General features: G+C 36.9%; 2 protein-coding genes across 2 annotated transcripts in view; both read left to right on the top strand.

The window, feature by feature from the left end:
- The first annotated feature begins 7,627 nt into the window (after positions 1–7,627).
- On the top strand, positions 7,628–12,834 carry LOC134796477 (uncharacterized). The gene is made up of 2 exons (XM_063768669.1): positions 7,628–8,704; positions 12,823–12,834. The coding sequence occupies exons 1-2, from the start codon at positions 7,628–7,630 to the stop codon at positions 12,832–12,834; spliced, it is 1,089 nt and encodes a 362-aa protein (XP_063624739.1).
- The window catches only part of LOC134796421 (5-hydroxytryptamine receptor), a 164,659-nt gene continuing 149,173 nt past the window's right edge, over positions 12,401–27,886 (top strand). Inside the window, exon 1 of the mRNA XM_063768625.1 lies at positions 12,401–12,536. The gene's annotated coding sequence lies outside the window, so the exon portion shown is untranslated. The remainder of the gene's footprint in view (positions 12,537–27,886) is intronic.

The following is a 27,886-nucleotide window of genomic DNA, read 5'->3' as shown; positions in this document are numbered from 1 at the left end:
TATTTTAGTTTTTACCTACACATATACCGGTAAAACTTTTTTAATATTTTTGATCACTTTTAAAGCAGTTTACTGAATCACTGACACGTAATTATTTATTACAGCACGCTACATTAATACTATACTATTTATACTGTTTTTATTAGTATTGAATTCTAACAATATTTTGGTGGTAACTACTGGGAATAAAAATTCCCAGTAGTTACCACCAAGCCGAGTTGGTGGTAACGAGTGGGATTTTTTTCCCCAGTAGTTACCTGTGGTAAAAGGTGGGAAAAAAATTCCCAGTAGTTACCACTGGTAAGAACTTGGTGGTAACTAGTGGGAATAATCCATCTGAATTAGGATCTGAGGACGATATAAATAAAAAAAGAGCCCTTCGTATAATATTCAAAACTTTCGCGTTTTGAACACATATTAACTCATATTGTATAGATGGGTCATGTGTATGGGTGGTTTGATGTGATGTCTACCCCAAACTATTTCATACCGTCGGTGCGAATAAAAAAATCGCCATGTATTTTTAAGCTACTTTTCAGGAGACAAAAATAACTGTTTATTTGCCTGTTTGTAATATATTTGTTGCACCTGTATTTTTTTTCTAATAGATCAATGATTTTTACATGATACTCATGAAGAAAATAAACAGTTTATTTCGTATTTTTTTACAATATTATTATTTTAACCAAAATTTTACTACATAGCGACTTCAATTTGGTTCACTTAAAATCGTCATGTGTGAAGTTTGTACACATAGCGATTTGTTACCAAAGTAACATACTACGAGAGATGATACATAGCGATTTTAGGGTCTATGTCGGGTAATCCACTCTACAATAAATCGCCATGTGCAACATTATCGCCATCACCCTCGACGGAAAACAAGGCATTTAATTTCGTTATGTGCTAAAATTGTTAAAAAACACATATATTTTTTTTTATTCGCACCCACGATACACTTTTCGTCGGGTAGTTGCACAAATCTCTGTTTTGACATTTTGCTGGGACATCGGTTAGTCGCAACCACGACAAGTGAAACCTGTGTCGAAACGTCGGTAAATAAAGGTAATAAAATAAATTGACGATATACCCGTCTATAAATGTGAGTTAATAAGAGCACTTCGTAGCCGGTAAGTTGTAATGTGATATCAGGATATCACCTCGACACGGGTCGGTGCGTCCTTCAGTTTCTTTTAGCGCCCTTGTGTCAGAATAATTACTATAGTGACTACAGCACTTACGGCACTTAAATAATGTTTACGGATAAGTGTCGAAAAAGCTTACCTTTCCTTGTTTACATTTTTTGAACCATATTATTTACCGTTGTGAGTTGTGTATCACTTTAAATGAATAATTCCTTTTAAATGACTCGAATACAGCTTAATGTAACACAAGTAAACAATCATTTATAAAGACATTACCATCCAACGCGTGACGCGTGTATCTAAAAGCAACAGCGTTTCACCGCAAACTTGTTACAAAGAGAAAAGTTAAGAGATGCGTAAAATGATATCAAACGCTCTTTAAAATCCCCTCCATTGTGTATTCTAGTCACATCTTTGCGTCGCAAACACCGGTGTGAAATTTGAAATAAAGTTAAAGAAAGCCAATGAAAATTTTTAAAATATAGAATCTGTACATATATACTGAGTCATTTCTGCAAAATTAAGCTTAATTTTACTATTTAAAGGATAAATTCCGGTTACAAAAATATCGGCCTCCTAGTTTAGTCGGTAGTAACCCTACCTACGAAGCAGGAGGTTTCGGGTTTGAATCCTGGTTCGGGCATTTATTTGTGTGTTAATCACGAATATTTGTTCCTGAATTATGTATGTTATCTATCTAAGTATGTTTTTACTATTTATCTCTACAAGAATGTGTATCGTCGCTTAGTACCCAGAGTACAAGCTTTGCTTAGTTTGGGGGTAGGTTGATCTGTGCTATTTCCACAAACATTTATTTATTTTTATTTTCGTTCACCGAACAGCAACTGAAATTAAAGGATATTTAGCCTCTACCCTGACATTAAATGTATAATTTATTATACAAAATATTAAATAATAATATTATTTATTAAATAGTACCTACCTATTGTTTTCATTTCACTTATTGCGTAACCAATTTTTGCAGGCAATTCATGTTTAATGTATCCAGAACATCTTTTCCCTAACGACGTGTGGACACGCGAACTGAAATAATAATTAAGTGGTTAATAGACAGTAGAGCCTGATTCTATGTCATGAAGATATATTTGGTGAAAAAATATACTTTATCCTGTTGATGTAAGGTTTAAGAGCCGTTAACTGTGTGAGTGTTTTATATAAAGTTAAATAGAGCGTTTTAATGCCCTACATTCTTCAACAAAAATTTGGACAAATTGTTTTGCGGTATTTAAATACGATTCTGAAGATATTTTGATACTTTTACCAAATTAAAAACAAAATCTTTCAAAAAATTATTTGTACCTACAAAACTATACAAAAATAGAACATTGACTTTGTTATGAAGGCTCAAAATTAGTTTCTTAAAAAACTTACAACATACTCATAGGCATTCATAATTTCAATGCTTTTTGAGTAACAGAACTGTTTTTGAGGCATGGTTAAAAATGAATGATTTAAGTAAAATTTTAACAAGTGCATGAATCTAAACATCAAGTAAAATTATTTACGAATTTTGGGGTTTCGCCCTACATATGTTTGAATGTATAAATATAAAACAAAAAAGGAGAAATTATATCGAGAAAATCCCCTTCTACTCACCCGTCGACACATTTCTCCTTCCCAACTTAGTAAGAACAAGGAATAATGTCTCATATCAAGTTACTAACAAGATACGGACGTCTCCGAAACTTTCGCAATAACTAACAGGTACAGTCGCCATAAGATATATCGGAGCGGCCAAGGTGTTCACAATATCTGAACACGCGCTCTAACGCCCTGACAATAGAGGCGTGTTCCGATATTTGTGAGCACCTTGGCCGCTCCAATATATATGATGGCGACTGTACGTATAATAAAAAAGGTTACGCGAAATTACATTTGCCTTGTCACTGTTGATACACGGACTGAGTGTAGTCCGGCTGCTTTGTATTGGCGGTTGCAAGAAAAGTTTTATTTTATTTTATAGGTAGTACAATTTTACACAAATCGACCCACACAAAAAGCTCAATAAGTCTTGTGTTGTGGATACTGGACGACGACATAAGTATATCATAATTATGTATGTAATACCTATACATACATAAAATATTTCATACTAATATAAATCAAAAAAATAAATAGGTAACTCTACATAGGAATAAAACTTTGTGCTAAACACAAAAAGATTTGTGTGTTTAGAACAATTTTTTGGCACAGATTTCTAAGCCACGATATTCTTCCTCCGATACTTCTTTCATTATGAATCCTTTCTTGTACTATCAACTGTAATAATTCGTACTTTTGACTTCCCGTTATGTGGTTATATTCAACTTTCTCCTCCATATTGTGTTTGCGATTTCTAAAGATTCACCCATCCCATGCATAACCTCTCTTGCCAGCGTGACCGAACAACAATAGCCAATATGCAACAACGTTACTATAATGGAAATTCAGCCCAAGTATTCGGACGTAGGATTCCTCGGACTCCGTGTCACCTTTGTTTGTTTGATAATATACGAATAGATGTATTTTATTTGAATTCAGATTAACCGGGAAAGGGAAATGAAGGGATATTAAATGTCGGCAAAACATGGCATGTTTACAAAAAATGTGTCACTGGAGAATAGTTGGTGATTTTGAATAGAATATTTTAAGAATTCATTTACAAGAATAAAAAGCATTGGATTATCCTGGCATTAGGGAGGGGTATTTAAGAGTAACACGAACTCGCCGCCGCCAAAAAGTTACTCTCGCATAAAATTTCAAAATGTCAAGCTGTCAAGCTTAAATTAAATGAAAATCCCGGAAACGGCTCTATTCGACGAAACTTGTTATATACTTAGGGGTTTTCGGGGTCGAAAAGTCGATGAGTTTTTATATGGTTTCTGAGCAAAGCTCGGTCTCCCAGATAATGATTAATAATGAAACTTGACATACTTAAACATTTACGCAACATAATTTACATAATATATATTTCAAGTATTAGATTTTGTTGCTAAAAATTATCATAAAAATTGTTGTACAAATAAAATATAGCCAATAGAAGTTTGTATGTAAATCATTTACAAAAACTAGCACCAGACATAGATATTCATAAATGTTCATAGCAAATTTTCTCATTCTCGGTATTCTTATGCAGTAATGCCGTGTAACCATAAAAGCATTAAATAATAAAATAATAATAATTGTATTTTATATCAAAACCTGTCATTATGTAATTACAACCCTCTCTTATCAACCTGTCTCAACCATCAAACAAGCATCTGTATTCGAGATTCGATTCCACGATCTCTTATATTCACAAATAATTTACTTACACAAAAAGCCATAATCTACAATTCTTTGTCTCAAAACGGCCCGTATCACTTTGTAAGAATGGCTAGTTAAGGTGACGTTCCAATTCAGACTGCACCAGCATTACTGCTGCAGTATACCCGCTTGCATTGCTGCCGCAAATGTCAAAAATCTGAGCTGTTAAGTCCAATTTGACACTAGCGGCAGTAACGCAGTCGGCAGTATTGTCGCGCTGTAGTACTGCTGTAGTAATGCAACTGACTGCATTGCTGCAGGAAACGTCAAAAAGGACATTTTATCGAAAAGATATTATGCTAATGTCAAAATCGATGCTGCACTTATCTTTGACATTTGCGGCAGCATTGCAGTGCAATACTACAGCAGGAGAATCAGACCAAGCTAAATTAGCAGCGATTGTGATAGCAAAGTGCCAGTGTTATTTTAAACGTCAAACTTCAACGAAATTATGCCTTTTTAGGGTTCCGTACCCAAAGGGTAAAAAAGACTCCGCTGTCCGTCCGTCCGTATGTATATGTATCTCATGAACCGTGATAGCTAGACAGTTGAAATTTTCACAGATGATGTATTTCTGTTGCCGCTATAACAACAAATACTAAAAAGTACGGAACCCTCGGTGGGCGAGTCCGAGTCGCACTTGTCCGGTTTTTTAAATAAGACTTGCACAGTCTGTGCTATCAAAGTCTCTGCCGAGTTAGCTTGGTCTGACTCTAAGGCTGGTTGTAGTCTGAATCGGGACGGTACCTTTAGGTAGTTTTGTGAGATGAAAGCTGGTCCATTTGCCGGGACATACGACAAAGTGGACAACGGGCTTATATGAGTTCTAATTGATGTCGCTCTAGCCGGAAATATGTACGTTTGATTTGTACTACATACGGGTCTGATTGCTGGAGAAACATTACTCTTTATATTTTACGGCATTGAACTATTACTATAGTTGTTCGATTTGTAACTGGCCCCGAACGGCTAATCCTTTGTCTATTGTGTATTTTATGGCGGTAGGCCTCATAATTTGTTATTTTTTTAGTTACTGCTATGTTTATTTTTTTCCTCTCTATGTGTTGTCTGTTTTTAATTTTATTATTGTCTGTATACCCTACTAGTTTAAAGTTAATTATAAGGTAGGTCCCCACTGAAAATCAGCGCTGCGGCTTGCTCAACTGGTTTTCTAACTATGATGACTTAAATAAATGTATTTTCTTTCTTCTTTCTATCTTTCTTCTATTGTTAAGTGAAACGACACGTGCCACTGCCGGTTCTATCGTAACGTATAGCACCAGCACACAGAACCAGTATTTTGCGCCATGAGTTGATGTTGTTTTGACAGCAAACCATAGAAGCGGAGCGTGAGTCTCGCGACCTAAACGCGTAAGCGCCATGAATTTTACGGCGGTAGGTACAGGTTGCGGTTGTGACATTTTCATTGTTTGGTATGGCTTTTCTATACCTAATAATAATTATCTAAATTTTTAGGGGCCATTTTATTAAAACGTGTACATTTTTTTTTCTAATACAGTCTGTTCGGAATCGTTGAATTTTTCCCGCAATTTTAATTTTTTATATATTTTTTTTATATTATTTGTTTCTCCATTTTGGAATTCACGGGTCTACAAATCCCGGTCTTTTGATAGGCTTGCGTGGGGATATAGATCCAACACGTAGAGGCCCCTTGGAGAGCTTTAATGTCATGTAGAACGCCTGCTGGAACCCGTTCACAGGCGCAACAATAAACACCCATGAACCGGTCGCAGCAGGCATTGGGACTATTGTAGAAAAAGTGAATAGTATACCGGTCTATGGATTGAAGTTTAGATGGACAATGAGACTGGGCTATTGTAGAGAAGTCCGGACACCTGCCATAACAATGCTAAAACACGTTATCGAGGCAGGTGGTGACTTGCCGCTGACTAGATGGGCCCCTGCAACTGCCGTCGCGAAGACGACCAGGAGCAACATCGGTGTGAGCGGCTCAGGGGTGTCGAGAGGTGTGCGCCGCTTTCTACCCAGTGGCTGTTACCAGCCACTGTGCCAACTCGCGTCTTATGCATCTTTCACTTCCACCCTTGGAGCATATAGCTCTAACGACTCCTCTCTGGACAGCCAATAAAGGCAAGCCAGAGCTGAGAGTCCTGCGGGTCCCCTTGGGGTCCACTCCGACCGACAAAGACACGCCGGAGACGGAGACCCTGACCGACTCTCGGGAGCACTCGGGTCCGTGGGGTCGTTACTCCCCAACAGCTCGCCACAAGCTGCCCTATATTTATTATTACTGTTAACTAATAAAAACAATGTTGCCCATACGCAGAAACAGTGTATATCTTGTCAATATTTCTCCCTAAAGCTCAGAATACAATCAAACACCACTCAGCAAGACAAAAGACACTAAACGAGGCCATCAACTGAACTAAAAGATAATTTGTGGCGTTCTGATATTACAAATGTTTCTCTCACATCCATCGACAATTTATTTCTATGATTATGGCATAAGAAATAGAAAATATACTATACTAGCTTCTGTCCGTGACTTTTTCTGCGTGTAATGATGATAATGATTGATAAAAACTAATTTATATCCTTCCCTGGGCTTCAAACTATGTCCATACCAAATTTTACGTGAATCGGTTCAGTGATTTTGTTTCTAAAAATAACCGTACCTACCTACATACCCCTTATTTCCGAAATCTGATCCGACAGAGCGGACCCTTTACACATTACCCCGATCATCTCTTAATAATATAATATCAGAATCATTTAGCTCGTTCACCGTTCCTTATTACTCCATTTAAGCCTTCCGGAGACCCAACGGCCGACTCTGAATTAATTTGTGATGGGGAAAAAATGTTAAACTCGCGAGAGCGTGAGACGTAAGACGTGACGTCACGTGTGACGGACACTGTTACAATGTCATTGAGTTTTTCTTTTTTGATTTAAATGCCATCTAGTGAGTTTCCCTCACACTTGTACTAATATACAAAGGAAAAGGTAAGAAATCGGCCATCAAGTTTTACCGCCCAATATCCCTGGTCCCAGGCCTCAGCAAGTGCTTTGAAGTGGGCATAAATAAAAGGTTACTCAACTTCTGGACAACAAGAAACGTACTGTCCGATAATCAATATGCCTACCGCCACGGCCGATCCACCACCGATCTAGTGCGTAAAGTGGTGCGCTGTGTGATGAGCGCCCGCGAAGCGAAAAGACCGGTGGGGGTCATATGTTGTGACCTGTCACGCGCGTTCGACACTGCCGACCAGTCGCTCATCGCCGACAAACTCGCCCACTACGGAATCCGCGGCCCGGCTAGTCAACTGATACTCTCTTTCATGACGAACAGAGCCCAATTTGTTGTCGGGGACGGGGGTGCCGTTGTGTCCTCAGAGCTGCGGAACCTGATGGGTGTTCCCCAGGGTTCGTGCCTCTCAAATACCTTGTTCACTATCCTACTGAACGACTTGCCAACGGCGATACAAGGCGCGGAGTTATTAATGTATGCCGATGACGTCACGGCAGTCGTCAGCACAACCGCTGAGCAGGACCTGGAAGAGGCGCTAAATCACGTATCGGAACAGCTGCACGAGTGGTTCCAGTTGAACGGTCTGGCACTCAATAAAGATAAAACGTGTTTTATGACCTTTAAACTAAATGGTCACACAAGCAAAGCCCTGAGGGTGTGTGCAGGCGGTACCCCTATACAGCACCTGTCCTGCACGCGCCTTCTCGGTTTCCAGCTTGATGACGCGCTAACGTGGGAGCCGCACATAGACGGACTCTGCGGTAGGTTGGGGCGCGCGTGCTTCGCGCTACGGCGCCTGGCACAAACAGCGAGAGGAGACGCAGTGCGAGAGTGCTATTTCGCAACAGTGCACTCACTCCTTACCTACGGTGTCGAACTATGGGCGCGCGCCTCCGACTGGAACCGTGCGTTCGTAATGCAAAAGCGTGCGGTCCGCGCTATGGCCGGCACGCCTGCGGATGCTCCGGCACGACCCCTTTTTCGTGACCTCGAGATCTTACCCCTGCCTTGCTTATTTATAAACCAGGCAGCGGTATTTACACGAACGAACCTCGAATCATTTGAGCGAAAGGGTACCAATACCAACTATAATCTCCGCAGCAACAAACACCACAACAGACTAGTCGCCGAAAAACATAGACTCGCGAAGACTGAAAAACATATTTATTATTTAGGACCCGCTGTTTACAACCGCTTGCCTGACAATATCAGAGATGCAGCTACTACCGCGGCGTTCAAGGTTAGGTTAAAAAAGTGGCTCTTGCAAGAACTATTTTATGACTACAATGAATTTTTCCAATTACCTTTAATGATTTAATAATATGTAACTATAGAATATAATATAATAATATGCAAGAAAATGCAATTATGATACCTATGTACTTATACTTATATACTATTGTATACTTACTGACTTATAACGATGTGTTATTAATAATAAATTTCATTTCATTTCATTTCATTTCATTTCATTATAACTCTAGTACTCACAGTGATGTGCTTAGGGGTTTCAAGTAATGCGACGAAATAACGCTAGATGGCGTTAACCTCAATTATACATAGTGCTGTATTAGATGGCGCTGTTATTAATATTTTACTAGACTGAGTGATGCAAAATGCAATAAAAGTCGTGCGTCAAGGTCGTAATTTAAACCATTACAAATAGTCATGCATCTTACTTTGGTGCTGAGTTAGCGAGCGCCGCTGCACCAATCAGCGCTAGCCTCTACCTTAACGCTGATTGGTCCTCACAAAATGCAATGAAGAGTCGTCTCATAAGGCATTTCGCTCGCACTTATTGATGCACGTGAGAAGCCTGAAGATACCACTCAAGGTCAAGGTGAGAATTTGTTAAGATTTTCACTTCAAAAATGAGGGAATCATCAAATACAGAATCGGCCTTCCGGCGAGGCAAGCGTGAATTCCTTAAAATTAATAAAATGTATAAATTAATTAATCCCTTACTCGAGCTCTGCCCTCACCGGTACATTAATTATGATATTTATGATATTAACCGGCGAGTTTCATCCGTATTTTACTTTGTAGTTCTATTTTAAACTTATTAAAATCTTTCTATATACCAAGGAAAGAATATGGCAAAAAATATATACGAAAATAGTTAATCTATATTTTATTTAAGTGGTATTCTATACCTGACAGGCAAATTATAATGGTTCAGCTAAAATACCTATTGAATGTGCTATATATCACTGTTGACATTTGATTGATCATATCCATTAGGTACCGTTTGAAAAGAACCTTACCTACTGAATAGAATAGTGCTTGAAACTACGTTAGTATACAGGCGTAAAATTAATAAAAAAAAATGCATTTTATTAAGTAATCTTTTTAAAGGAATGGCCAGAGATTGCACAGGATCGGGAAGACTGGAAAAAGTGGGGGGAGGCCTTTGCCCAGCAGTGGGACATTATAGGCTCCCAATAATAATAATATAAGTATATATTGGGCCCTGCCCCGCTGCTGGCGGCACCCTAGGTTAGGTTTTTTATAATGTGTTTATATGTATTTTTTTTGTTTTTTAATGTGTTTTTGTATTTTACTTTTATATTCATGTTATAAAGAACCTAACTTATGAAGAAAAATAAATACAGAGAAATAATAAAAGTATAATGAAAATTATTCTAAGCGAGTTATGTGTAGGTTACTCACGTATTATGACGTATCACGTTACTTAGTATTATTATTTAAGTCTAATAAACATGTTTCGGTCCATTTCCGAAGATCTTCGACTGGAGCATCGAATGCACCATCTCCACAGATCGAGCGCGCGACGACAGTACACAGACAACATCTTTTAAAATTGACAATTTTTTTAACATGTAATCATGGTAGGGAGTTTAATATTAGTTAACATTTTCTTAAGTACTCACTAGGGCTTTCTGATATAGGTAACAATTTTCGCTTCATTTATTTGCATAATATTCTTCATGCATGATAAGCGATTTGGGGCTATATTAAACTTTCAGTTTTTGTTCTTTGCTCTTTGTAGGTATAATATGTTAACTAGTTGTATTAAAACGAGTCCTACGTTTGTTCATACTGCTCCATTTTATTAAACCTACGGCATTTTTTTTGCACTGAATCGGCGAAATAGATTTATGTTTTATTTGAATATCATATTAAGTTGCAAAAGACTGTTCTTTTTTCTCGTGATATAGGATGCAAACGAACCGACAAACATTTGCCGGCGACATTTCATCGGGTGTCGTAGAATTTTTCACTACTTAACTGTAATATTGCAGTTTTCATCACCAATAAGCTCATTCTACCCTACTTTTATTTAACACCAAGGTTTCCAGTATTTCAGAAATTGTAACTCCGCCAAGTGCCCCGTATATTAATACTGAGTACTACTTGTACGAGATTCATGGGCACTCCGTGAAGTGCCGTGCGGTTCCTGAATACGAGATAAAGGTGAACATGCGAATAGTCGTGGTTTAGGCTGCGTTTCGATCAGAGATGTGCGAGGATGCGCAGCAAGGAATGTGTTTGTTAAGAACCATTGGAATCACTCCATTCTTTTTCCTCGCTGAGCGTTCAGTGCGTCCCACAAAAGTTCATATTTTCACCACGTCGTGCGTTGTCGTCACTTGTTTTTACCTTACCACTAACTTCGCACAATTGAGAAAATTTACTGACTTGTGGAGAATTTCCGCCTTTCTTACCCCCGACCTTTCATTACGGAACCCTAAAAATGGGTTGAAAAGGTAAACATAAGGCCAATTATCTTAGTCAAAATTAATTAAAGCAGAATTTAAGCTTTTAAGTTTAATTAAGATTTGCCGTCAGACGGCGCTTTGCATTTTTATCATGAATTATTTTTGCCTTTGTTTATTTTGTACTTTACGATGGGTTTGTTTATTCTTAAACTTGGCACGGCCCACGGAGCACGCGACTGTTTGAGTATAACGTTTAGTTTAGTATAACGTTAATTGTTTAAACGTAATAGTATATTATATATTACATACAGTAAGAAAGGACGCCTCGCCTCGGCCGACAATTACATGTGATCAGAGACTTTCTTATTTACTGGCCGAGGAAGGTGTGTATACTATTTGTCTGTTCGACGGAGCCGGAAAACGGCAACTTCGTTTAGTGCAACCTACCGAAAGTTGACGCTTTCCGCGCGTAGAACGGATAAATAAATTAAAATGGCAGCCGTATTATGACCCAAAAAAGCGCTACGACTTTAAAATTTTATTTACTGCATCTTAAGCGTGAAGAGGTAACGGACAGATATACCGACAAACATACTGACAGAGTTACTTCCGTTAAGCTAATTTTACAGTTTAACTCATGTTAATATGTCTTACGATAGTTTAAATTCGAGAGTTTCCGCATTTATAATATTATAAGGGATTGAGTTATTTTTGTTATTGAATACAACGTTGGGTAAAAGCAACAAAAATATTCATGACCCTTACACCACAAATTCATAAACGAATAAAACCCGAATATTCCTTACACTATCGCAACATTTTGGTAAACTCGTTTAATCCAAAAAAAGAAATCAACCTGCAAAAACGTATGCCCCTTTCATAACAATACATCAAACATAAAAAGAAACTAAACTCGAATAAAGGTTGTGGCACCCAATGATGGAAGAATAGTTTAGAAGGTACTATGTTTATATTAGCTTCATACCTAATTACGACCCTTTGGGTTGGAACTTTACGCTGCTAGAATACTTTAAAAGGTCCTATTCTTTTATAACTTTCATAGTTAGTTACAACCTTCTGGTATTAAGGGTAGTTCGGATGCTGGCAAGGCGTCATTCAACAGTTTTGCGCGCGCCTTTCTCGTCGGCAACCCCTCAGTTCATCCCTACCACTCAGGCGGGGCGCACGCCAATTCTGTCAACCCCCGATGTATATAACACCGTTACGTATACGAGTGTAGCTAAAGAAAAATAAAAGACGGAAAAAATTGGTACTTTCTTGAAAAAAAATTACTTTAAAAGTGAGTGTTAGTGAACAAATGTGACAGTGTTCGAACAGTGGCGTGTGATCAAAAATGATCACTAGAGAATCACTTTGAATCACCAAAGCCAGGTATGTGTTGAATTGTTATGTTACTACACCGCGGTAGCAAGCAAGCGTATGGCCAGCCTGGTAGTAAGCGAACATTGTTGCCTACGGATACTAGCTCAATCAAGTCAGATCAAGAGTGTTAATAAGTGAGATGCCAAACAAGGATTTATTGTACAACTTTGAGAACAAATCAAATTAAGATTTAAGAACTCAAATTTCAACTTAATGATAATTCTGAATAACTTTCCGGCAAAAATTTATTATTTAGTACAAGATTTTATCGCTGACTGTACTTTTCTTTCCACAGGCAACTAAGTAGACTAGCAACTAATACACATCTGGATAATTCTAACAACTCCAAACACAATTAAATTTCAGCTTAATCGGAACTCGGGAAGTGGGTCTTTAGCTTTCAAGATTTGACCCATACCTAACTAACATATAGACTAACAGGACAAGTGAAATAAAATCTTGTATCTAATAATAATGAAAAATTGAGTAGAGTCCTTAAATCAGAGAACTCAAAGGATTTGATTATTAACCAAAACAAGTAAGTAGTGTTCTTAAGGCTGTGGTTTTCTTCAAGGTTTTTCCCTAGTTGGGGTGATGCGAACGAGTTTTGGCGTATATTCGATAAATAATTGATGCGGCGAATTCTCCGCGAAACGGAATTCTTATTCGTTTCCGAGTTTTCCGAAGAACTCAGTTATGAAGAAATGTTTTTACGAGTTAGGAAGATTTTCGATTATTTTTTTTGAAGTGAGAACTTCTTTAGCGGCGCTGGGCACTTTTTGAGGTGGGGAAAAAATGATAAACTCGAGACAGCGGAACGCGATCACGTGACCGTAAAGTTTATATGGCCACTCATTTAGATGGCATTTAAATCAATAAAGAAAAACTCAATGACATTACATGAAAAAGGTTCTAATCTTGTACGGGTTGAAATACGAGGATCTCACAGTTACATTCTAACTTTATATCACTCAAATATAATTCAATAAAGCTACATCTTGATGAAATCGCTAATAAAAGTGAATTCTAGTACTGGTGAATGAAACTCAAAATATCATGACCAAATATATTTAGATGCGAGGTCTGCAAGGTAACTTTACAATTTCTATTCGAGTTTTAAACAATTAACGCTACAAATTTGAATTTCGAATTTTAAACAAGATCACTGACCAGCAATTTCGGAACTAAAGTTTTTCAATAGAAAGGAGGATGGGTCAATTATACATAGCGCCGCAGACATTTTGGACTAGTCATTGAGTTTTCACTTCTGTCGGCACTCCCGGAGTGCAACCCGTTGTTTTGTTTTATATTTTACATCAAGGGGAATATAAAAGCTAATTCTGCCATCTTGTGGGCTACATCGGAAACATAAACTTCACATGAAATTTATGCCTCGCGCCAAAAATCTGACGGCTCCTGTGCGGCCTCCTATAGTTCATGCACGCTCCCTATTAGTTAATTTATGATGTATCCCTTTCTTCTCGTATAAATCAAAATGACAGATTAAGATACACGATTCATAGTTAATTTTCAGGTATGTAGCGCGTCTATGAATTTCGCCATAAGACTATAAATATTAAATTATAAATTAAAATAAAACCCTTGCGCGATATGCCAATAAATCAATTTTATGCCAAAAATATCTAGCATAGTTTTAGAAAAGTGCTAATACTCTTCAAACTGCTGGATCTATTTCTATCAAACATAGCTAAGAACCACCGAAAGGAAAATCACTTTCACGTAAATAGATCGCATCGAAATCGCACAGACACACAGACAGACATTAGCGTAAAACATATAACACCTCCCTGTTTGCGTCGGGCGTTAAAAACACCCCTTTAAATTTAAGTAGTGGCGTATTTTTTTAAAGCAAAGAGAATTTGAAATAGAGAGTTACTGTCATGGTAAATTATGTAACTACAGTACATTTACTGCCATCTTTCGACAGACGATTAAAACTGTTAGAACGCCACTTGACTTTGATCATTATTATTTCACTGATATGTGTCAACTTGTTAAATATTAATATTAACGCCATCTACTCGAGAATAGGCTTAAGGTTATGACGCCATCGCTCAAAAAGATTGCACCATACCTTTGGCCTATAGTCGAGTAGATGGCGTTAATATTAATATTTAATAAGTTAACACATATCATTGAAAGAATAAGGATCAAAGTTAAATGGCGTTCTAACGGTTTTATGTTCTGTTGAAAGATGGCAGTAAATTTACACTGGCTACATAAATTACTTTGACAGTCCGTCTCTATACACCTTATTCTCTTTGCTTAAAGACTTTACTGACAGCTCTAAATACGCTGCCTTAATTGGTCCAGCGTCATCATCTCAGCGGCCGGAGATGAAGTTTATGAGAGATCATTAATTAATCTAATCAGCTACAGACAACGTGTTTTTATAATTAAATTCCTTTTAGCCCGCGATTAACTTAACTCCTTTTTAATTCAAATGACTCTACAATGGACTCTTTTGTTAGACATTGAAAGGTTCTTTGGCTTTTGAAAAGTAAATTGATTTGATAATTTTGGCAAAGTTTTTTTTAACGGTCAAAGGCATAAAGAACTCAATTATTTAAATAGATTTACAGTTAAATGTTAATTTTCTTTGCGACAAGAGCCGGTACAACAATGATCAATACCTATGAATTGTGTACCCAACGCTACAATAGAAATCAGTATATAGATTAAAACGTCTTTGAAATCTAGTCTTCTCTAATCCTATTATTTTCACCGTGATTTTAGTACATTACTATGTTTTTTCCAAACTGAGCCCGATTGGGGGCTCAAATTTGAGCTCCAGAATCTGGAGCCGAGATTCGAGTTACACAACATACCATTACAATTTAACTATTAGCAATATCTCTTATTCTAAACCTAAACTACAGATGATATTATCTACACGATATGGTTACACGATTACATAAGATAGCTCGATGGAAAATACATTTAAAAAATTACATATTTGCTCACATCACTTCGCTTTTAAAACTTGCAATTAAATTATATTTCGAATTATGTTACACTTCGCGCATTGACCTATTTAAATATCTGTAAAAATACACTTCATCAAATAATTAAGAAACCAAACCTATTGAATTAAATTAAACGGAAGGCGGATTTAATACCGCTAGAAATTCTAAAAGATAAATTAAAATATCTAAAAGGCTTCGCTTTTGTATTTCCACTTGCAGTCGGCACTCGCTTCTTTAATATACTATCTAACCCATTGCAGTCACGATATTTATATAAACACTATAGTCGAAAGTGGGGGGGGGGTTTGGCTCTCAACTTTAAGGGCCCACTGATTACCAGTCCGCCGGACGATATCGGCCTGTCAGTTGTTCGGAGCTGTCAAATTTTTGTTCTAACTGACAGGCCGATATCGTCCGGCGGCCTGTTAGTCAGTGGTCAGCTTTATCTTGATATCTATATCATTTAAGCTACTAGGCCAAGTTTGGTATCGTTTTCGTTTAAATCGGGGATGCCGAATTCATTTATGATATCATAATGACACCGAAGTAAAAACACATAGGCTACTCGAGAAACTAAAAAACGGTGAAAAATAGAGATACTACTCCTAAAAATACGTGTGATACCTCATTAGATTCGTCGTGATGCCTAGAAAAATGTATTCGAAGCGTGTATTAGCACACAAAAAATATCAAAAGTTATAACCAAAAAGGAGGAAAAAATAGATATTTTTTATTTTTTCTCAATATCTCAAAAAGTATTCATAATTAAGAAACCAGAATTAATATTTTAAAAGAGAAGGATATTTCCAATAAAACATTCCATAGCACAATAATTTTGCGATTTTTTATCACATAGTTCTTATGGCTCATCAGATCCATGTCATCAAAATATTGCATTGGCATCGGATTTACATAATTATGTACCTTTGCAAAATTTTAGGTCTCTCGAAATTAGGGAAGTGGGTCAAATTTAGCTTCCAAGACATGACCCACACTAGCAAAATAACATACATATTAATAGGGTAAGTTAAATAAAGCTTGTTAAAATTCAATACAAAAAACTGAAATTTTGCGTTAGCCCCCTCTTCGAGGAGAATCGTCAAATCAATTTGTGATATAAGAACGTCGCTCTTTTGTATCTGACTCATGTTTTACACAAAAGGCATAATAGAAAATGGCTGCCAATCGAACTAGTTTTACTGACATCTCTACAAGATCAGATTGCAAACAGAAAAGTCAATTCTCTTTGAAAAGCCTTCGGTGGTTTTTAGGGTTCCGTACCCAAAGGGTAAAACGGGACCCTATTACTAAGACTTCGCTGTCCGTCCGTCCGTCCGTCCGTCCGTCCGTCTGTCTGTCATCAGGCTGTATCTCACGAACCGTGATAGCTAGACAGTTGAAATTTTCACAGATGATGTATTTCTGTTGCCGCTATAACAACAAATACTAAAAACAGAATAAAATAAAGATTTAAATGGGGCTCCCATACAACAAACGTGATTTTTGACCAAAGTTAAGCAACGTCGGGAGTGGTCAGTACTTGGATGGGTGACCGTTTTTTTTTGCTTTTTTTTTTCGTTTTTTTTTTGCATTATGGTACGGAACCCTTCGTGCGCGAGTCCGACTCGCACTTGCCCGGTTTTTTATCTTTCTTTTACGTTAAGTAAAATGGAGGATTTACCTACATTAAATATTACTTTGATGCAATATCTTTGTGTTTTGGTTAGATATAAATAAAGTTAACGATTGTCTATTTAACTGGACATAATGGGTCAAAATTATTATCATTGTCTTGTTTTCTGTCTCTAAAAATGCCTTAATAAATAATATATTATATACTTAAGCCAATGTAGTCATATAGGATAATAATTTTTAAGTTACAATTAACAGCGCGAGAATATGATAAAAAAGCGGCCAAGTGCGAGTCGGACTCGCCCATGAAGGGTTCCGTAGCAGCAAGTAACATAATAAAATTGCGGTTTACGAATTATGACGTATTAAAAAAAACTACTTACTAGATCTCGTTCAAACCAATTTTCGGTGGAAGTTTGCATGGTAATGTACATCATATATTTTTTTTAGTTTTATCATTCTCTTATTTTAGAAGTTACAGGGGGGGGGACACATTTTACCACTTTGGAAGTGTCTCTCGCGCAAACTATTCAGTTTAGAAAAAAATTATATTAGAAACCTCAATATCATTTTTGAAGACCATCCATAGATACCCCACACGTATGGGTTTGATGAAAAAACATTTTTGAGTTTCAGTTCTAAGTATGGGGAACCCCCAAAATTTATTGTTTTTAGGGTTCCGTACCCAAAGGGTAAAACGGGACCCTATTACTAAGACTCCGCTGTCCGTCCGTCCGTCTGTCACCAGGCTGTATCTCACGAACCGTGATAGCTAGACAGTTGAAATTTTCACAGATGATGTATTTCTGTTGCCGCTATAACAACAAATACTAAAAAGTACGGAACCCTCGGTGGGCGAGTCTGACTCGCACTTGTCCGGTTTTATTTTCTATTTTTGTGTGAAAATCTTAATGTGGTTCACATAATACATCTACTTAATACCAAGTTTCAACAGTATAGTTCATAAAGTTTCGGAAAAAAGTGGCTGTGACATACGGACCGACAGACAGACAGACATGACGAATCCATAAGGGTTCCGTTTTTTGCCATTTGGCTACGGAACCCTAAGAATGAGTTTCTAATGACACTTACCTATATATTTAGGTACTGGTACTACTGGTGTTGTGTGTGGTGAGGCGTATTTTTCCTTATAATAATTGTTCAGAAAATGCTAATTTTATCGCAATTTTCTTTGTTTGTTTGATAAATAATCAAATAAAATCGTGACAAAGGGGTCAGAAACAAGACGAGGAAAAGATTTGGTTCAGGCGGAGTATGTCACTTTCTTAGGACGTCACATTCTGAGGACGTCACATTCTGAGTTCGTCACTTTCTGAGTACGTCACTTTATGAGAACGCCACTTTCTGAAGACGTCACTTTCTGAGTTCGTCACTTTCTGAGTACGTCACTTTCTGTAAACGCCACTTACTGAGTACGTCACTTTCTGAGGACGTCACTTTCTGAGATCGATTTTACCCGAAAAACGAAGTTCATTCTGAGAGTTAATGGACTGTAAGTATAGTTGGTCAAACTAATTTGTCATTAAATATATAAGAACAATAAAAACTACACTCATCCTTTTCTTTTGGGTGCTAGTACCTACTAGTGTAAGACAAAGATAGTATGTTTATCTATGTTTGAAATGAGACAGTCCTTTGACAAACTATATAACCTTTTTGTAGTTTCGCATTTTAAATAGAAAAAAAATCAGCGATGTGAAATCGGCGACATGATAGATTTTTATTGTCAGGCTAAAAGTACAATGTAATATTAATTTAAAAATTCATCGTGTAACCTATATAGGAAGAAAACAAACAAATAAATTACATTAAATATATGCAGAATATGAGAACTATGAGAGTATGGATCACTCCATACTAGGGCTTGCATTCCGGAATTCCGGAATTTCGAAATTCCGGAATCTCGGACAAATTTTCCGATATTACAATTCCGGAATTAATACAACTGAATATCGAAAATTCCGGAATTGGATTTAAGTACTTTTTTAGGTTTTAATACGTTTATTATAGTCGCAACAGTCTCCTGACTGTTATAGCGGACAGGATGGACAGTCAGCTTCTTGCGCACTGGGCCAGGGTACACTCGGTGGTGGCTACATACACATGAGTGTATGTAGTTATTACCGGTGTATATGCTTGGCTCCTGTCAAACACTATTTATAGTACCTTAATTAGTTCATATTTCAGTACAAAACTTTATTTTAAGTTAAATTTAGTTAGTTTTTCGATGTAAGTGTATGGACCAAGGTCTGAAATAATTTTTTTCTTTTTATTATTGAAAATTGTTAAGATACTACACTATACTGGTGATTTTTGTTGTTATTAAGTGCCTCTTAGTCATTGAGTGAACTACCTATTAGTATAGGTATATTTTACTTTTCCGTTTGCTACTTGCTTAGAATAGTCAGAATATTCTGAATCCTACATAAGCGAATTTTAAGAATTGAAATTTAAAAATATATGGACGTTTTATCTTCGATTCAGAGAGAATACTAGGATTAATTAGGAAGAGTAGGAAGCTATTATATGTAACTATTTTATAAAATTATGCATCGAATAGTTTGCTAGCAACTATAGTTTCCCCAATTTGTTCCCCGTACCTATAATAGAAGTGAATAAGTGGTACCATTTTAATAAGGTGATAAAATAAGAGGTGAAAAGAAAACGTACTTTAAATTCAATTTCTCTTAAACAATACTAACCTTAATAAATGTTAAGTATCAGAATTTCACATTTTTTGTTGTTTTTTACTAAAAAATCGAATAAAAATATGATAAACCCTAATTCCGGAACCAGTTCCGGAATTCCGGAATTGGAGTCCAATATCGAAAATCAGTTCTGGAATTGGAAACCATCCGATATTGCAAGCCCTACTCCATACGCAGAAGTGATTGATTGCTGAACATATATTCTGAAATTCGGCAACACTATGAAGAAAAAAATCCTTTGACACCTATTCTCCACAGGTGACACGAGAAGAAATATTGTCTGAAACAAAACGGCAAGAGCTGATTTTATACGCAGATATCGAAAATTTACAATCAGAAAAAAAAACGTTTGAGTTTATGGAGACATGACAGAAGACGCGGTATGCTGAAGAATAATGTTGTCACGAAAGGAGCGACAGTCCGTTTAAATGTAAATATGTGGGAATAACGTTCTACTGGTGTCAGCTAATCACAGCGGCGAATGATAAAATCATGGTTCCTACTGTGCGAAACATTTAAGTATGTATATTGAATCGAAGCTGTTGCCGGCCTAACTCCAATTTGTGGCTAAATGTTTTGGTTCTTGTAGTTTCTAAGTATTCTGAATTAAATAATCTGATTTAAACATAATTAGATTGTTTTTTATTATTTATTTCTCTATTTTCACTTTATTGCACGAAACATAGGACGTTTTGCCAAATGGAATTCTCTACCAGTCAGGCGTAAGGCAAACAGAGATTAGTATTGGTATGTAGGATATAAAAGCGACCGTATGTCGAACAGCTAATCTGGTTGCTGGGAGTATACATTTTTCGTGCAGGTATATTATACTGTTAAATCATACCTATGCTAAAAAACGTGACGTACTCAGAAAGTGACGTCCTCAGAAAGTGACGTCCTCAGAAAGTGACGTCCTCAGAAAGTGACGTACTCAGAAAGTGGCGTTCTCAGAAATTAACGTACTCAGAAAGTGACGAACTCAGAAAGTGACGTCCTCCGAAAGTGGCGTTCTCATAAAGTGACGCACTCAGAAGGTGACGAACTCAGAATGTGACGTCCTCAGAATGTGACGTCCTAAGAAAGTGACATACTCCGCCTGAACCAAAGATTTTGATCCATTTATTCAATTCATTGTAAAAGCTGCAATTTAATTTCAGCTGCGGCGCTCAAAACTTTGCCTTTCTTGCTTAAAAAGATATCAATTGTGACAATTCATTTCAGATATTTTAAATCATCCAGAGAGTCTTGGACTAACGAAAGTGGAGACTGAAATTTATATTTTCAAATACTTATGTCAAATGCGCTTCTCTCAAAGTTTTCATATAAATAATGTAATTATGTAGGTACTATTTAAAATTTTACGCGTCATTTACATTTTATTTTGGTATACATATAAATTTATAAAAATCTATCTGTCCTCTAAATTTGATCAAAATCTGAACAAAAATGAAAATCAACAACATATAAAAAATTATCCTTAAAGGTTATTACAAAATTCCTTGAGACTAATGGCCCTTTAAAATTATTACTTGCACCCTGCGTGAAGTAGTACAATTACGCTTAATCTGCGCATAGCCATTAAAACCTGCAGCTAACATAAAAGACGCCGTCTCATTAAACAACTCTTTAATTAGTAGTCTCATTAAGCAGGAACGTGATTGTCTCACGTCACGTCCCCATCCTCTATATTTAAAGCAGGAAATCGGTCACGACAATTTATAAAGAAATTTTGAAATCGTTTTCATTGCCTACCTACTAATATTTATTTTGAGAACGAAAACATTAGAAAATCTGCTCTAGATATTTAGGAACGCCGGTTCACTCTTCCTTTAATTTTTTAATCAAATTTTCTGTTTATCCGGCAACGTATAGAAAACAATTCTGCATTGCATGGACGAAAGATGATTGTGATCTGTTTTTCTAAATTGTGTAAATACATTATGTATTCTGTAATCTGATGTGTACAGTGATTTGGTCTCGACTGTAATGCTGTATATTATGTTTTCAAAAAAAAAAATTGCAAGACGTTCAAGAAGCCGTCAGACGCTTAAGCGGGAAATATCATTGCTCCCCATCCTATGAAATAATAGGTCTCAGGAATGCATATGTAGATCTGATACCGCGAGCTCAGTCAAGAATGAAATCCAATCTGGTTCATGTTATATTATGTGCGTAATTCAGACGTACTTAGTGAGATGGGTAGATTAATTGGGAATACAGAGTAAATAACACATACAGCTAAGCGGAAAAACACGACATACGTTTTTTTTTTGCACTTATAAGATTGTGTCAGCATTGTGTGGTACATCAGAGTCTATCTTAAAGGCCGGCCACGCATTTGCAACACCTCTGATGTTGCGAGTGACTACGGGCGGCGGTAATTGCTTAGCATCAGGCGATTCGTCTCCTCGTTTGCCTCCTATATTAAGAGCCCATCAACGTGCACATTAGCGCCACTGCTAAATAATCGTGATTATTTAAATTTAACGAAAGATATTTAAAAAAGGGGGGCCGCTACGTAAGTATTTAAGTACCTTTTGAATACATCAAACTAGTTGTTATGTTGCTGGATTTGTAGTTGACGTCGGAATTAAAGGTAAAAACAATGAAATTATATCGCGGTAAACCCGTTTGTGTAACTAAATATGTGTACAAGACGCGAGAGTTTAAAGTGTTCTATCAAAGCATTTTTCAAAACGATTTATCCAAACATTGAGTTTTGCAGTAACTTAGTACAATTATTTTTCTAAAATAATAACGTTATCAGTAAGAATATGGACATATCGGGTCAAATGTAACACGTTCTATCTTGACATTCCAATCGCATCTCTCTGGCGATGTGTTACCAGCGATGTTTCATTAGCTTGGAGAGCTCAGGAGTCCAATACAGATTTATTACCTTTTATGGTTTTGCATTGGTTTTGATAAGACCTTAACAATTGTATGTATGTATGTATAAACTCTTTATTGTACAAAACACAAAACACAAATGTATGGCACAGGATAGGCAGTACAAAGGCGAACTTATCCCTTTAAGGGATTTCTTCCAGTTAACCTTTGAGTAGATGAGAATTGAAGAAGAACGGTAGACAAATATAGCACTGAGTACAATAGACTAGAGGAAAGTCAATAAAATTATAAAAAAGAGGGCAAGAATAAATAATATAAGATTAAAATTAGAAGTAACAATATAACAAATATATAGAATACCTACGTTAAATATAATAAATATATAATATCTATAGTCACGAACAAGTTAATTCCGGTCCGATAGCGTCAGCTATTTGAACTGCCCCTTAAGCGACGCAACGGACTGCGATTGCCTTAAGGAGGGAGGCAACTCATTCCAAAGTTGAACAGCTCGTACCGCAAAAGATTTACCATACACACGAGATTTGTGACCAGGTGTTGCCAGTGCAAGATTGGTACTCGATCGAAGGCGATGGCCACTACCATCTGCCAAAAACTTGAATTTTTGTAAAAGATAGAGAGGAGAAGAAGGAATAAAAAGAACATTAAAAAGAAAAGAAAGAATCTGTAGATCCCTGCGACGGCGGATGGGAAGCCAATTAAGTTGAGTGCGAAATAGAGAAACATGATCGTATTTCCTTAGACCGAATACAAATCTTATGCACATATTCTGCAGGCGTTCAAGCTTGTCAAGCAGTTCCTGTCTCAGATCGAGAGACGCAATATCGGCGTAATCGAGAAGTGGAAGTAGAAGAGACTGAGCCAACATAATTTTAGTCGGAAGCGGGAGGAAATTCTGCAGGCGCCTCAGGGAATGGAGAGAGGCAAAAATCTTTCGGCTGATTTCATGAGACATGAGGATCCCATGAGAGCGTCTGGTCCATAGTAATACCGAGGTTTTTGACAGCGGAAGAGAAAGGAATAGGAGTTCCGTCGAACAAAATATCTGGCAAGACCCGGTAAGACAGCCTGGAGATAGAGTAAGGACTACCAATGATTTTCTTGTTGAATGGCGCGCCTCTCGCGCTCGGCTTTCACTTCATTTTGCATGCACCTATCAGCGCGAGTGATCTTCAAGGTCGTATAAAAATGAGATCAAAACTATAACAAATTGTTAAATCTAAATCTCAATTAATGCTCCTGATATGTTTTTGTAGTTACTCCAAAATTAGGTTTCAATTCACTACAAAAATACCGTTCAGATTCAGACTGCACCGGCATTACTGCTGCAGTAATGCCACCGACCGCATCTTCTTCTTCTTCTTCTCGAGTCGATGGTTTCAGACTGTGCGGGACCAGAAGGTAGCGACATTTATCGCCCTGTCTGTCGCATCACGGAGATCCTGCTCAGAGCAGGCATGCGGGCACACTGGACAGGACAGGACCTTTTGTTTAAGTTGACATTTCTAGCAGTAATGCAGTAGGCCATAGGCAGTAGTAATAGATCTCAGACGCAGATGTCAAGGTCAAGAAACACTGGTTCGTCCTCGCTCGCACTCGCAAGTACATATAGAATGGTAACAAGGACAGACATATTGCGGTGTCGTGTCGCGTTATAGAGTGTTACGAGAGTCGGATAGTGTCTGACACTCCGATGGCGGATGAAATGCGACTGATAATGCTTTGTGCTCCAAAATTAGGTTTCCTTTCACTGCACTGTCAAATTGTTGAATTATGCAGGTAAACTGCATTACCTATCTACAGACCTATGGACAGAGCGCTGGCGGCCTAGCGGTAAGAGCGTGCGACTTTCAAACCCCGGCTCGTACCAATGAGTTTTTCGGAACTTATGTACGAAATGAACTTATGTACGAAATATCATTGTTTAAGATCATTTATTTACATACAATATATATACAGTGGTACTACTAAACTAAATTAATAACTAGCTTAAATCTAAAATAGGCCCTTGAGGCATTGTACCAAGGATGCTGGCGGCATTTCCTCGCTGTATCGCAATGCTGATACGTTGTGCGAGGTAGCCGCCAGCTCTTCGGTCACCAGTTGCGTAAATATCATTTGATATTTACCAGTCGCTTTTCGGTGAAGGAAAACATCGTGAGGAGACCGGACTAATCCTAATAAGGCCTAGTTTCTCCTCTGGGTTGGAAGGTCAGATAGCAGTCGGTTTCGTAAAAACTAGTGCCTACGTCATTTCTTGGGATTAGTTGTTAAGCGTACCCCAGGCTCACATGAGCCGTGGCAAAATGCCGGGATAACGCGAGGAAGAAGAAGAAACTGCTTTACCTATTTACGAATATGTTGACTATTGTGATGATTATTTGAGAGACACATTATTGTAGTGTTAAAAGTCACACGAATCGTCGCTAACCAGCCGCTTCCATACAATCGAAGTAACGCCATTATTTTTAAAACCATATTCTGAAATAAAATAGAATTGAAACTCTTAATTGCTCAGAACAAATAACGAAACATAATAGGAATAATATATGGCAAGTCCAAATTACATATGTATTTCATTTAATAAAAAAATAATTTCAGCCAAACAGCGAAACTTTTATGTTTAAAAACTGCCAAGTATAACATTTCCTCATTACGTACACATTTTTCAACACACAGGGTGTTTTAAATTCAAACAAAGGTGAAATAACGAGTAGGATAAATACAGGAACATTCGTGCCTTAAAATTCTGAAATTCGTTTTATAATTTTAGTCTCATTATGTTTTACATAATTTTCTAGGCGTATTACTAAGCAAAAGGGTGAATCACAGTTATTTTGTACGTTGTTATAGTATAAAAAAAATGTATGCTTTTGTTTTATTTTTGGAGCATTCCACGGGCTGTCCCGTACAAACGAATATTATTTCCTGTGTTGCGCCTTTTTTTTCGGCATTTAAAGCAACCGATTATTTTTCTGTGCATATTTTTGACCATATGTCATAGAAAAGGAAACTCGTATACCTGCAAATCTTCAGAAAATTTGCGTTTTTACGGGACAAACGGTAGACAATTTCATGGAATGCTCCTTTTGTGCTGTTCTTTTTTAGTGTTTTTGTTGAGTTTGATGAGGGTTTAAGCAGACATTTAATTATTGAAACCACGACCAATGGATCGCTAGCCCAGTGCTCTGCCATCTAAGCTACCATGACCGTACCCAATAGGTACAGCGAATATTTCCACCTTATATGAGCGTTAGGGAGCTTATTTGGTGGAAATATTCCCTATATTCTGTAGGCCTGCGATAGATATTTTAAAAGTAACCTTGATCGTAACTTAACTTGTAAATCACACAGATTTACTTGACACTAATGAATACAGCACTAATTTAGATTTCAAAGTTAGACAGAGGTTGCAAACCCTGGAACTTTAAAATTATTAGGTTTCAGTTTAAAGTCTTGCAATTCTCGGCTAGACTTCATTAGTAGACCAGACCAGTTAAATGCAAAAGTTGCTAAAGTCTTTTAATTAAAACTTAAAGACAGATATTTGTTATAAAAAGAAGTTGTGACATGCCATTAATGTATAAGTATGTACACACCAACGCGTTATCTTAATGCATTTAGCCTTTTCTATCGATAATGATGTAAGTTACAAAATATAAGTAGAAAATAAGTTGTCAATTTTATTCATAGTTCTTGATCAGCAACAAAGGCTTCCTGAATTGAAATGAATACGTCACGGCACAGAATAAATAATAGTACTAGGTACAGAAGACTCACTCTCTAACAAAACGGGTCTGTTACGATCAGCACAGATATGGCCTCTAGGTGGCGACAGCGCCACGCGCGGCTTATGGAAAACCCCAAAATTGGGGCCGAACGGATGTACTTTTAGCTACCTGTAGCAAAGCGACGAAATCGCGGAGTGAGCCACGCCTGGTCACGGTAATAAAAATAGTGTAATAAACAATAACTCGTGTCGATTCAAAACACTCCCTTCGGTCCTGCTTCAATTTATTGCCACTCGTTGCACATTTCCTACTTTTCGCACTTGTTTCGTAATGTACTATTACAGTACATCTGGTGCTACATTACGACGCCATGTGCTATAATAAGCACATTACATAACTACATCGAAAATTTAAAGAATTGGCCTTTATGTGCTGTAAAACGTTGTACGATACACGTGCGATTAGGTAATTCGGACTTGTAGCGTAAATAACCTATTATGTACCTATGTAATATTTATGGATTTCTTTATTGACGTTGATTTTTTTATTTTTATTATTATTTTTTTATTTTTTATATTGTCTTTTTTTTTTTCAAGGTAATTTCCCTGAAATAGGTAAAACGTGTTTTCCCACGCGGCTTATTCCGGAACCGAAAAGCGTTCACATCGTAAATTTTTACGTCTAAATTTGAGCTCGCTACTTTTCCAGCCTCCATGTGTTTTCCTGATTAACAATTTTAGTACCTACTTGTTTGCAGCGGCTGTGACAAATGGGCTTGTTAAAAAAAGGTTGCCGACCCCTTTCATACATAAATTGTGGTGTGTATCCATTAGGCTACTTAGGTACTGCCTCGGCAAAAAAGACACTAGAATTTGCTGATTTGGGCTGTTTATATCGTTTGAGTGTTTTATGATTACTCGATTACAGACTCGATTTTGTTTTTAATTTGCTCTTGCAAGTACTTACCTATAGTTTATTTTCCGTTTCTTTTTTTTTCTCATTGTGATTATAACGTATAAAAAATCAATATAACCACTATAATTTTATATTTTATTGTAGTAATTAGAACCTACTTTATTTATATGCTTATTATCGACCTAAAAAAGATATTTTCATAATTATCCTACAATAAAAATGTAATAGAGGTGTGCATTGTAACGGAAAGCATGTTATTATATTTATGGAATGTAAGCCGTATATAATATACTAGAATATAACATAATGATATATCAGTTAACTAAAAACATCAGCTATTATAATTTATTTCCTAATCACCGCACTTTATAAAATGGTCCTTCCAAAAAGGTTCCCTATTCACTAAAATTGAAGTTTGGAAATATTCTAAGCTATCTTCACTTGTTTCCGAGTACAACGAAATTGAATCCTAATGACATTGGTTTAAGGTTTAA

The sequence above is a fragment of the Cydia splendana genome, chromosome 13, assembly GCF_910591565.1.
Source record: "Cydia splendana chromosome 13, ilCydSple1.2, whole genome shotgun sequence".
NCBI lineage: Eukaryota > Metazoa > Arthropoda > Insecta > Lepidoptera > Tortricidae > Cydia > Cydia splendana.
Note: the sequence above shows the minus strand (reverse complement) of the source record. Positions and strands in the feature narration are given on the sequence as shown.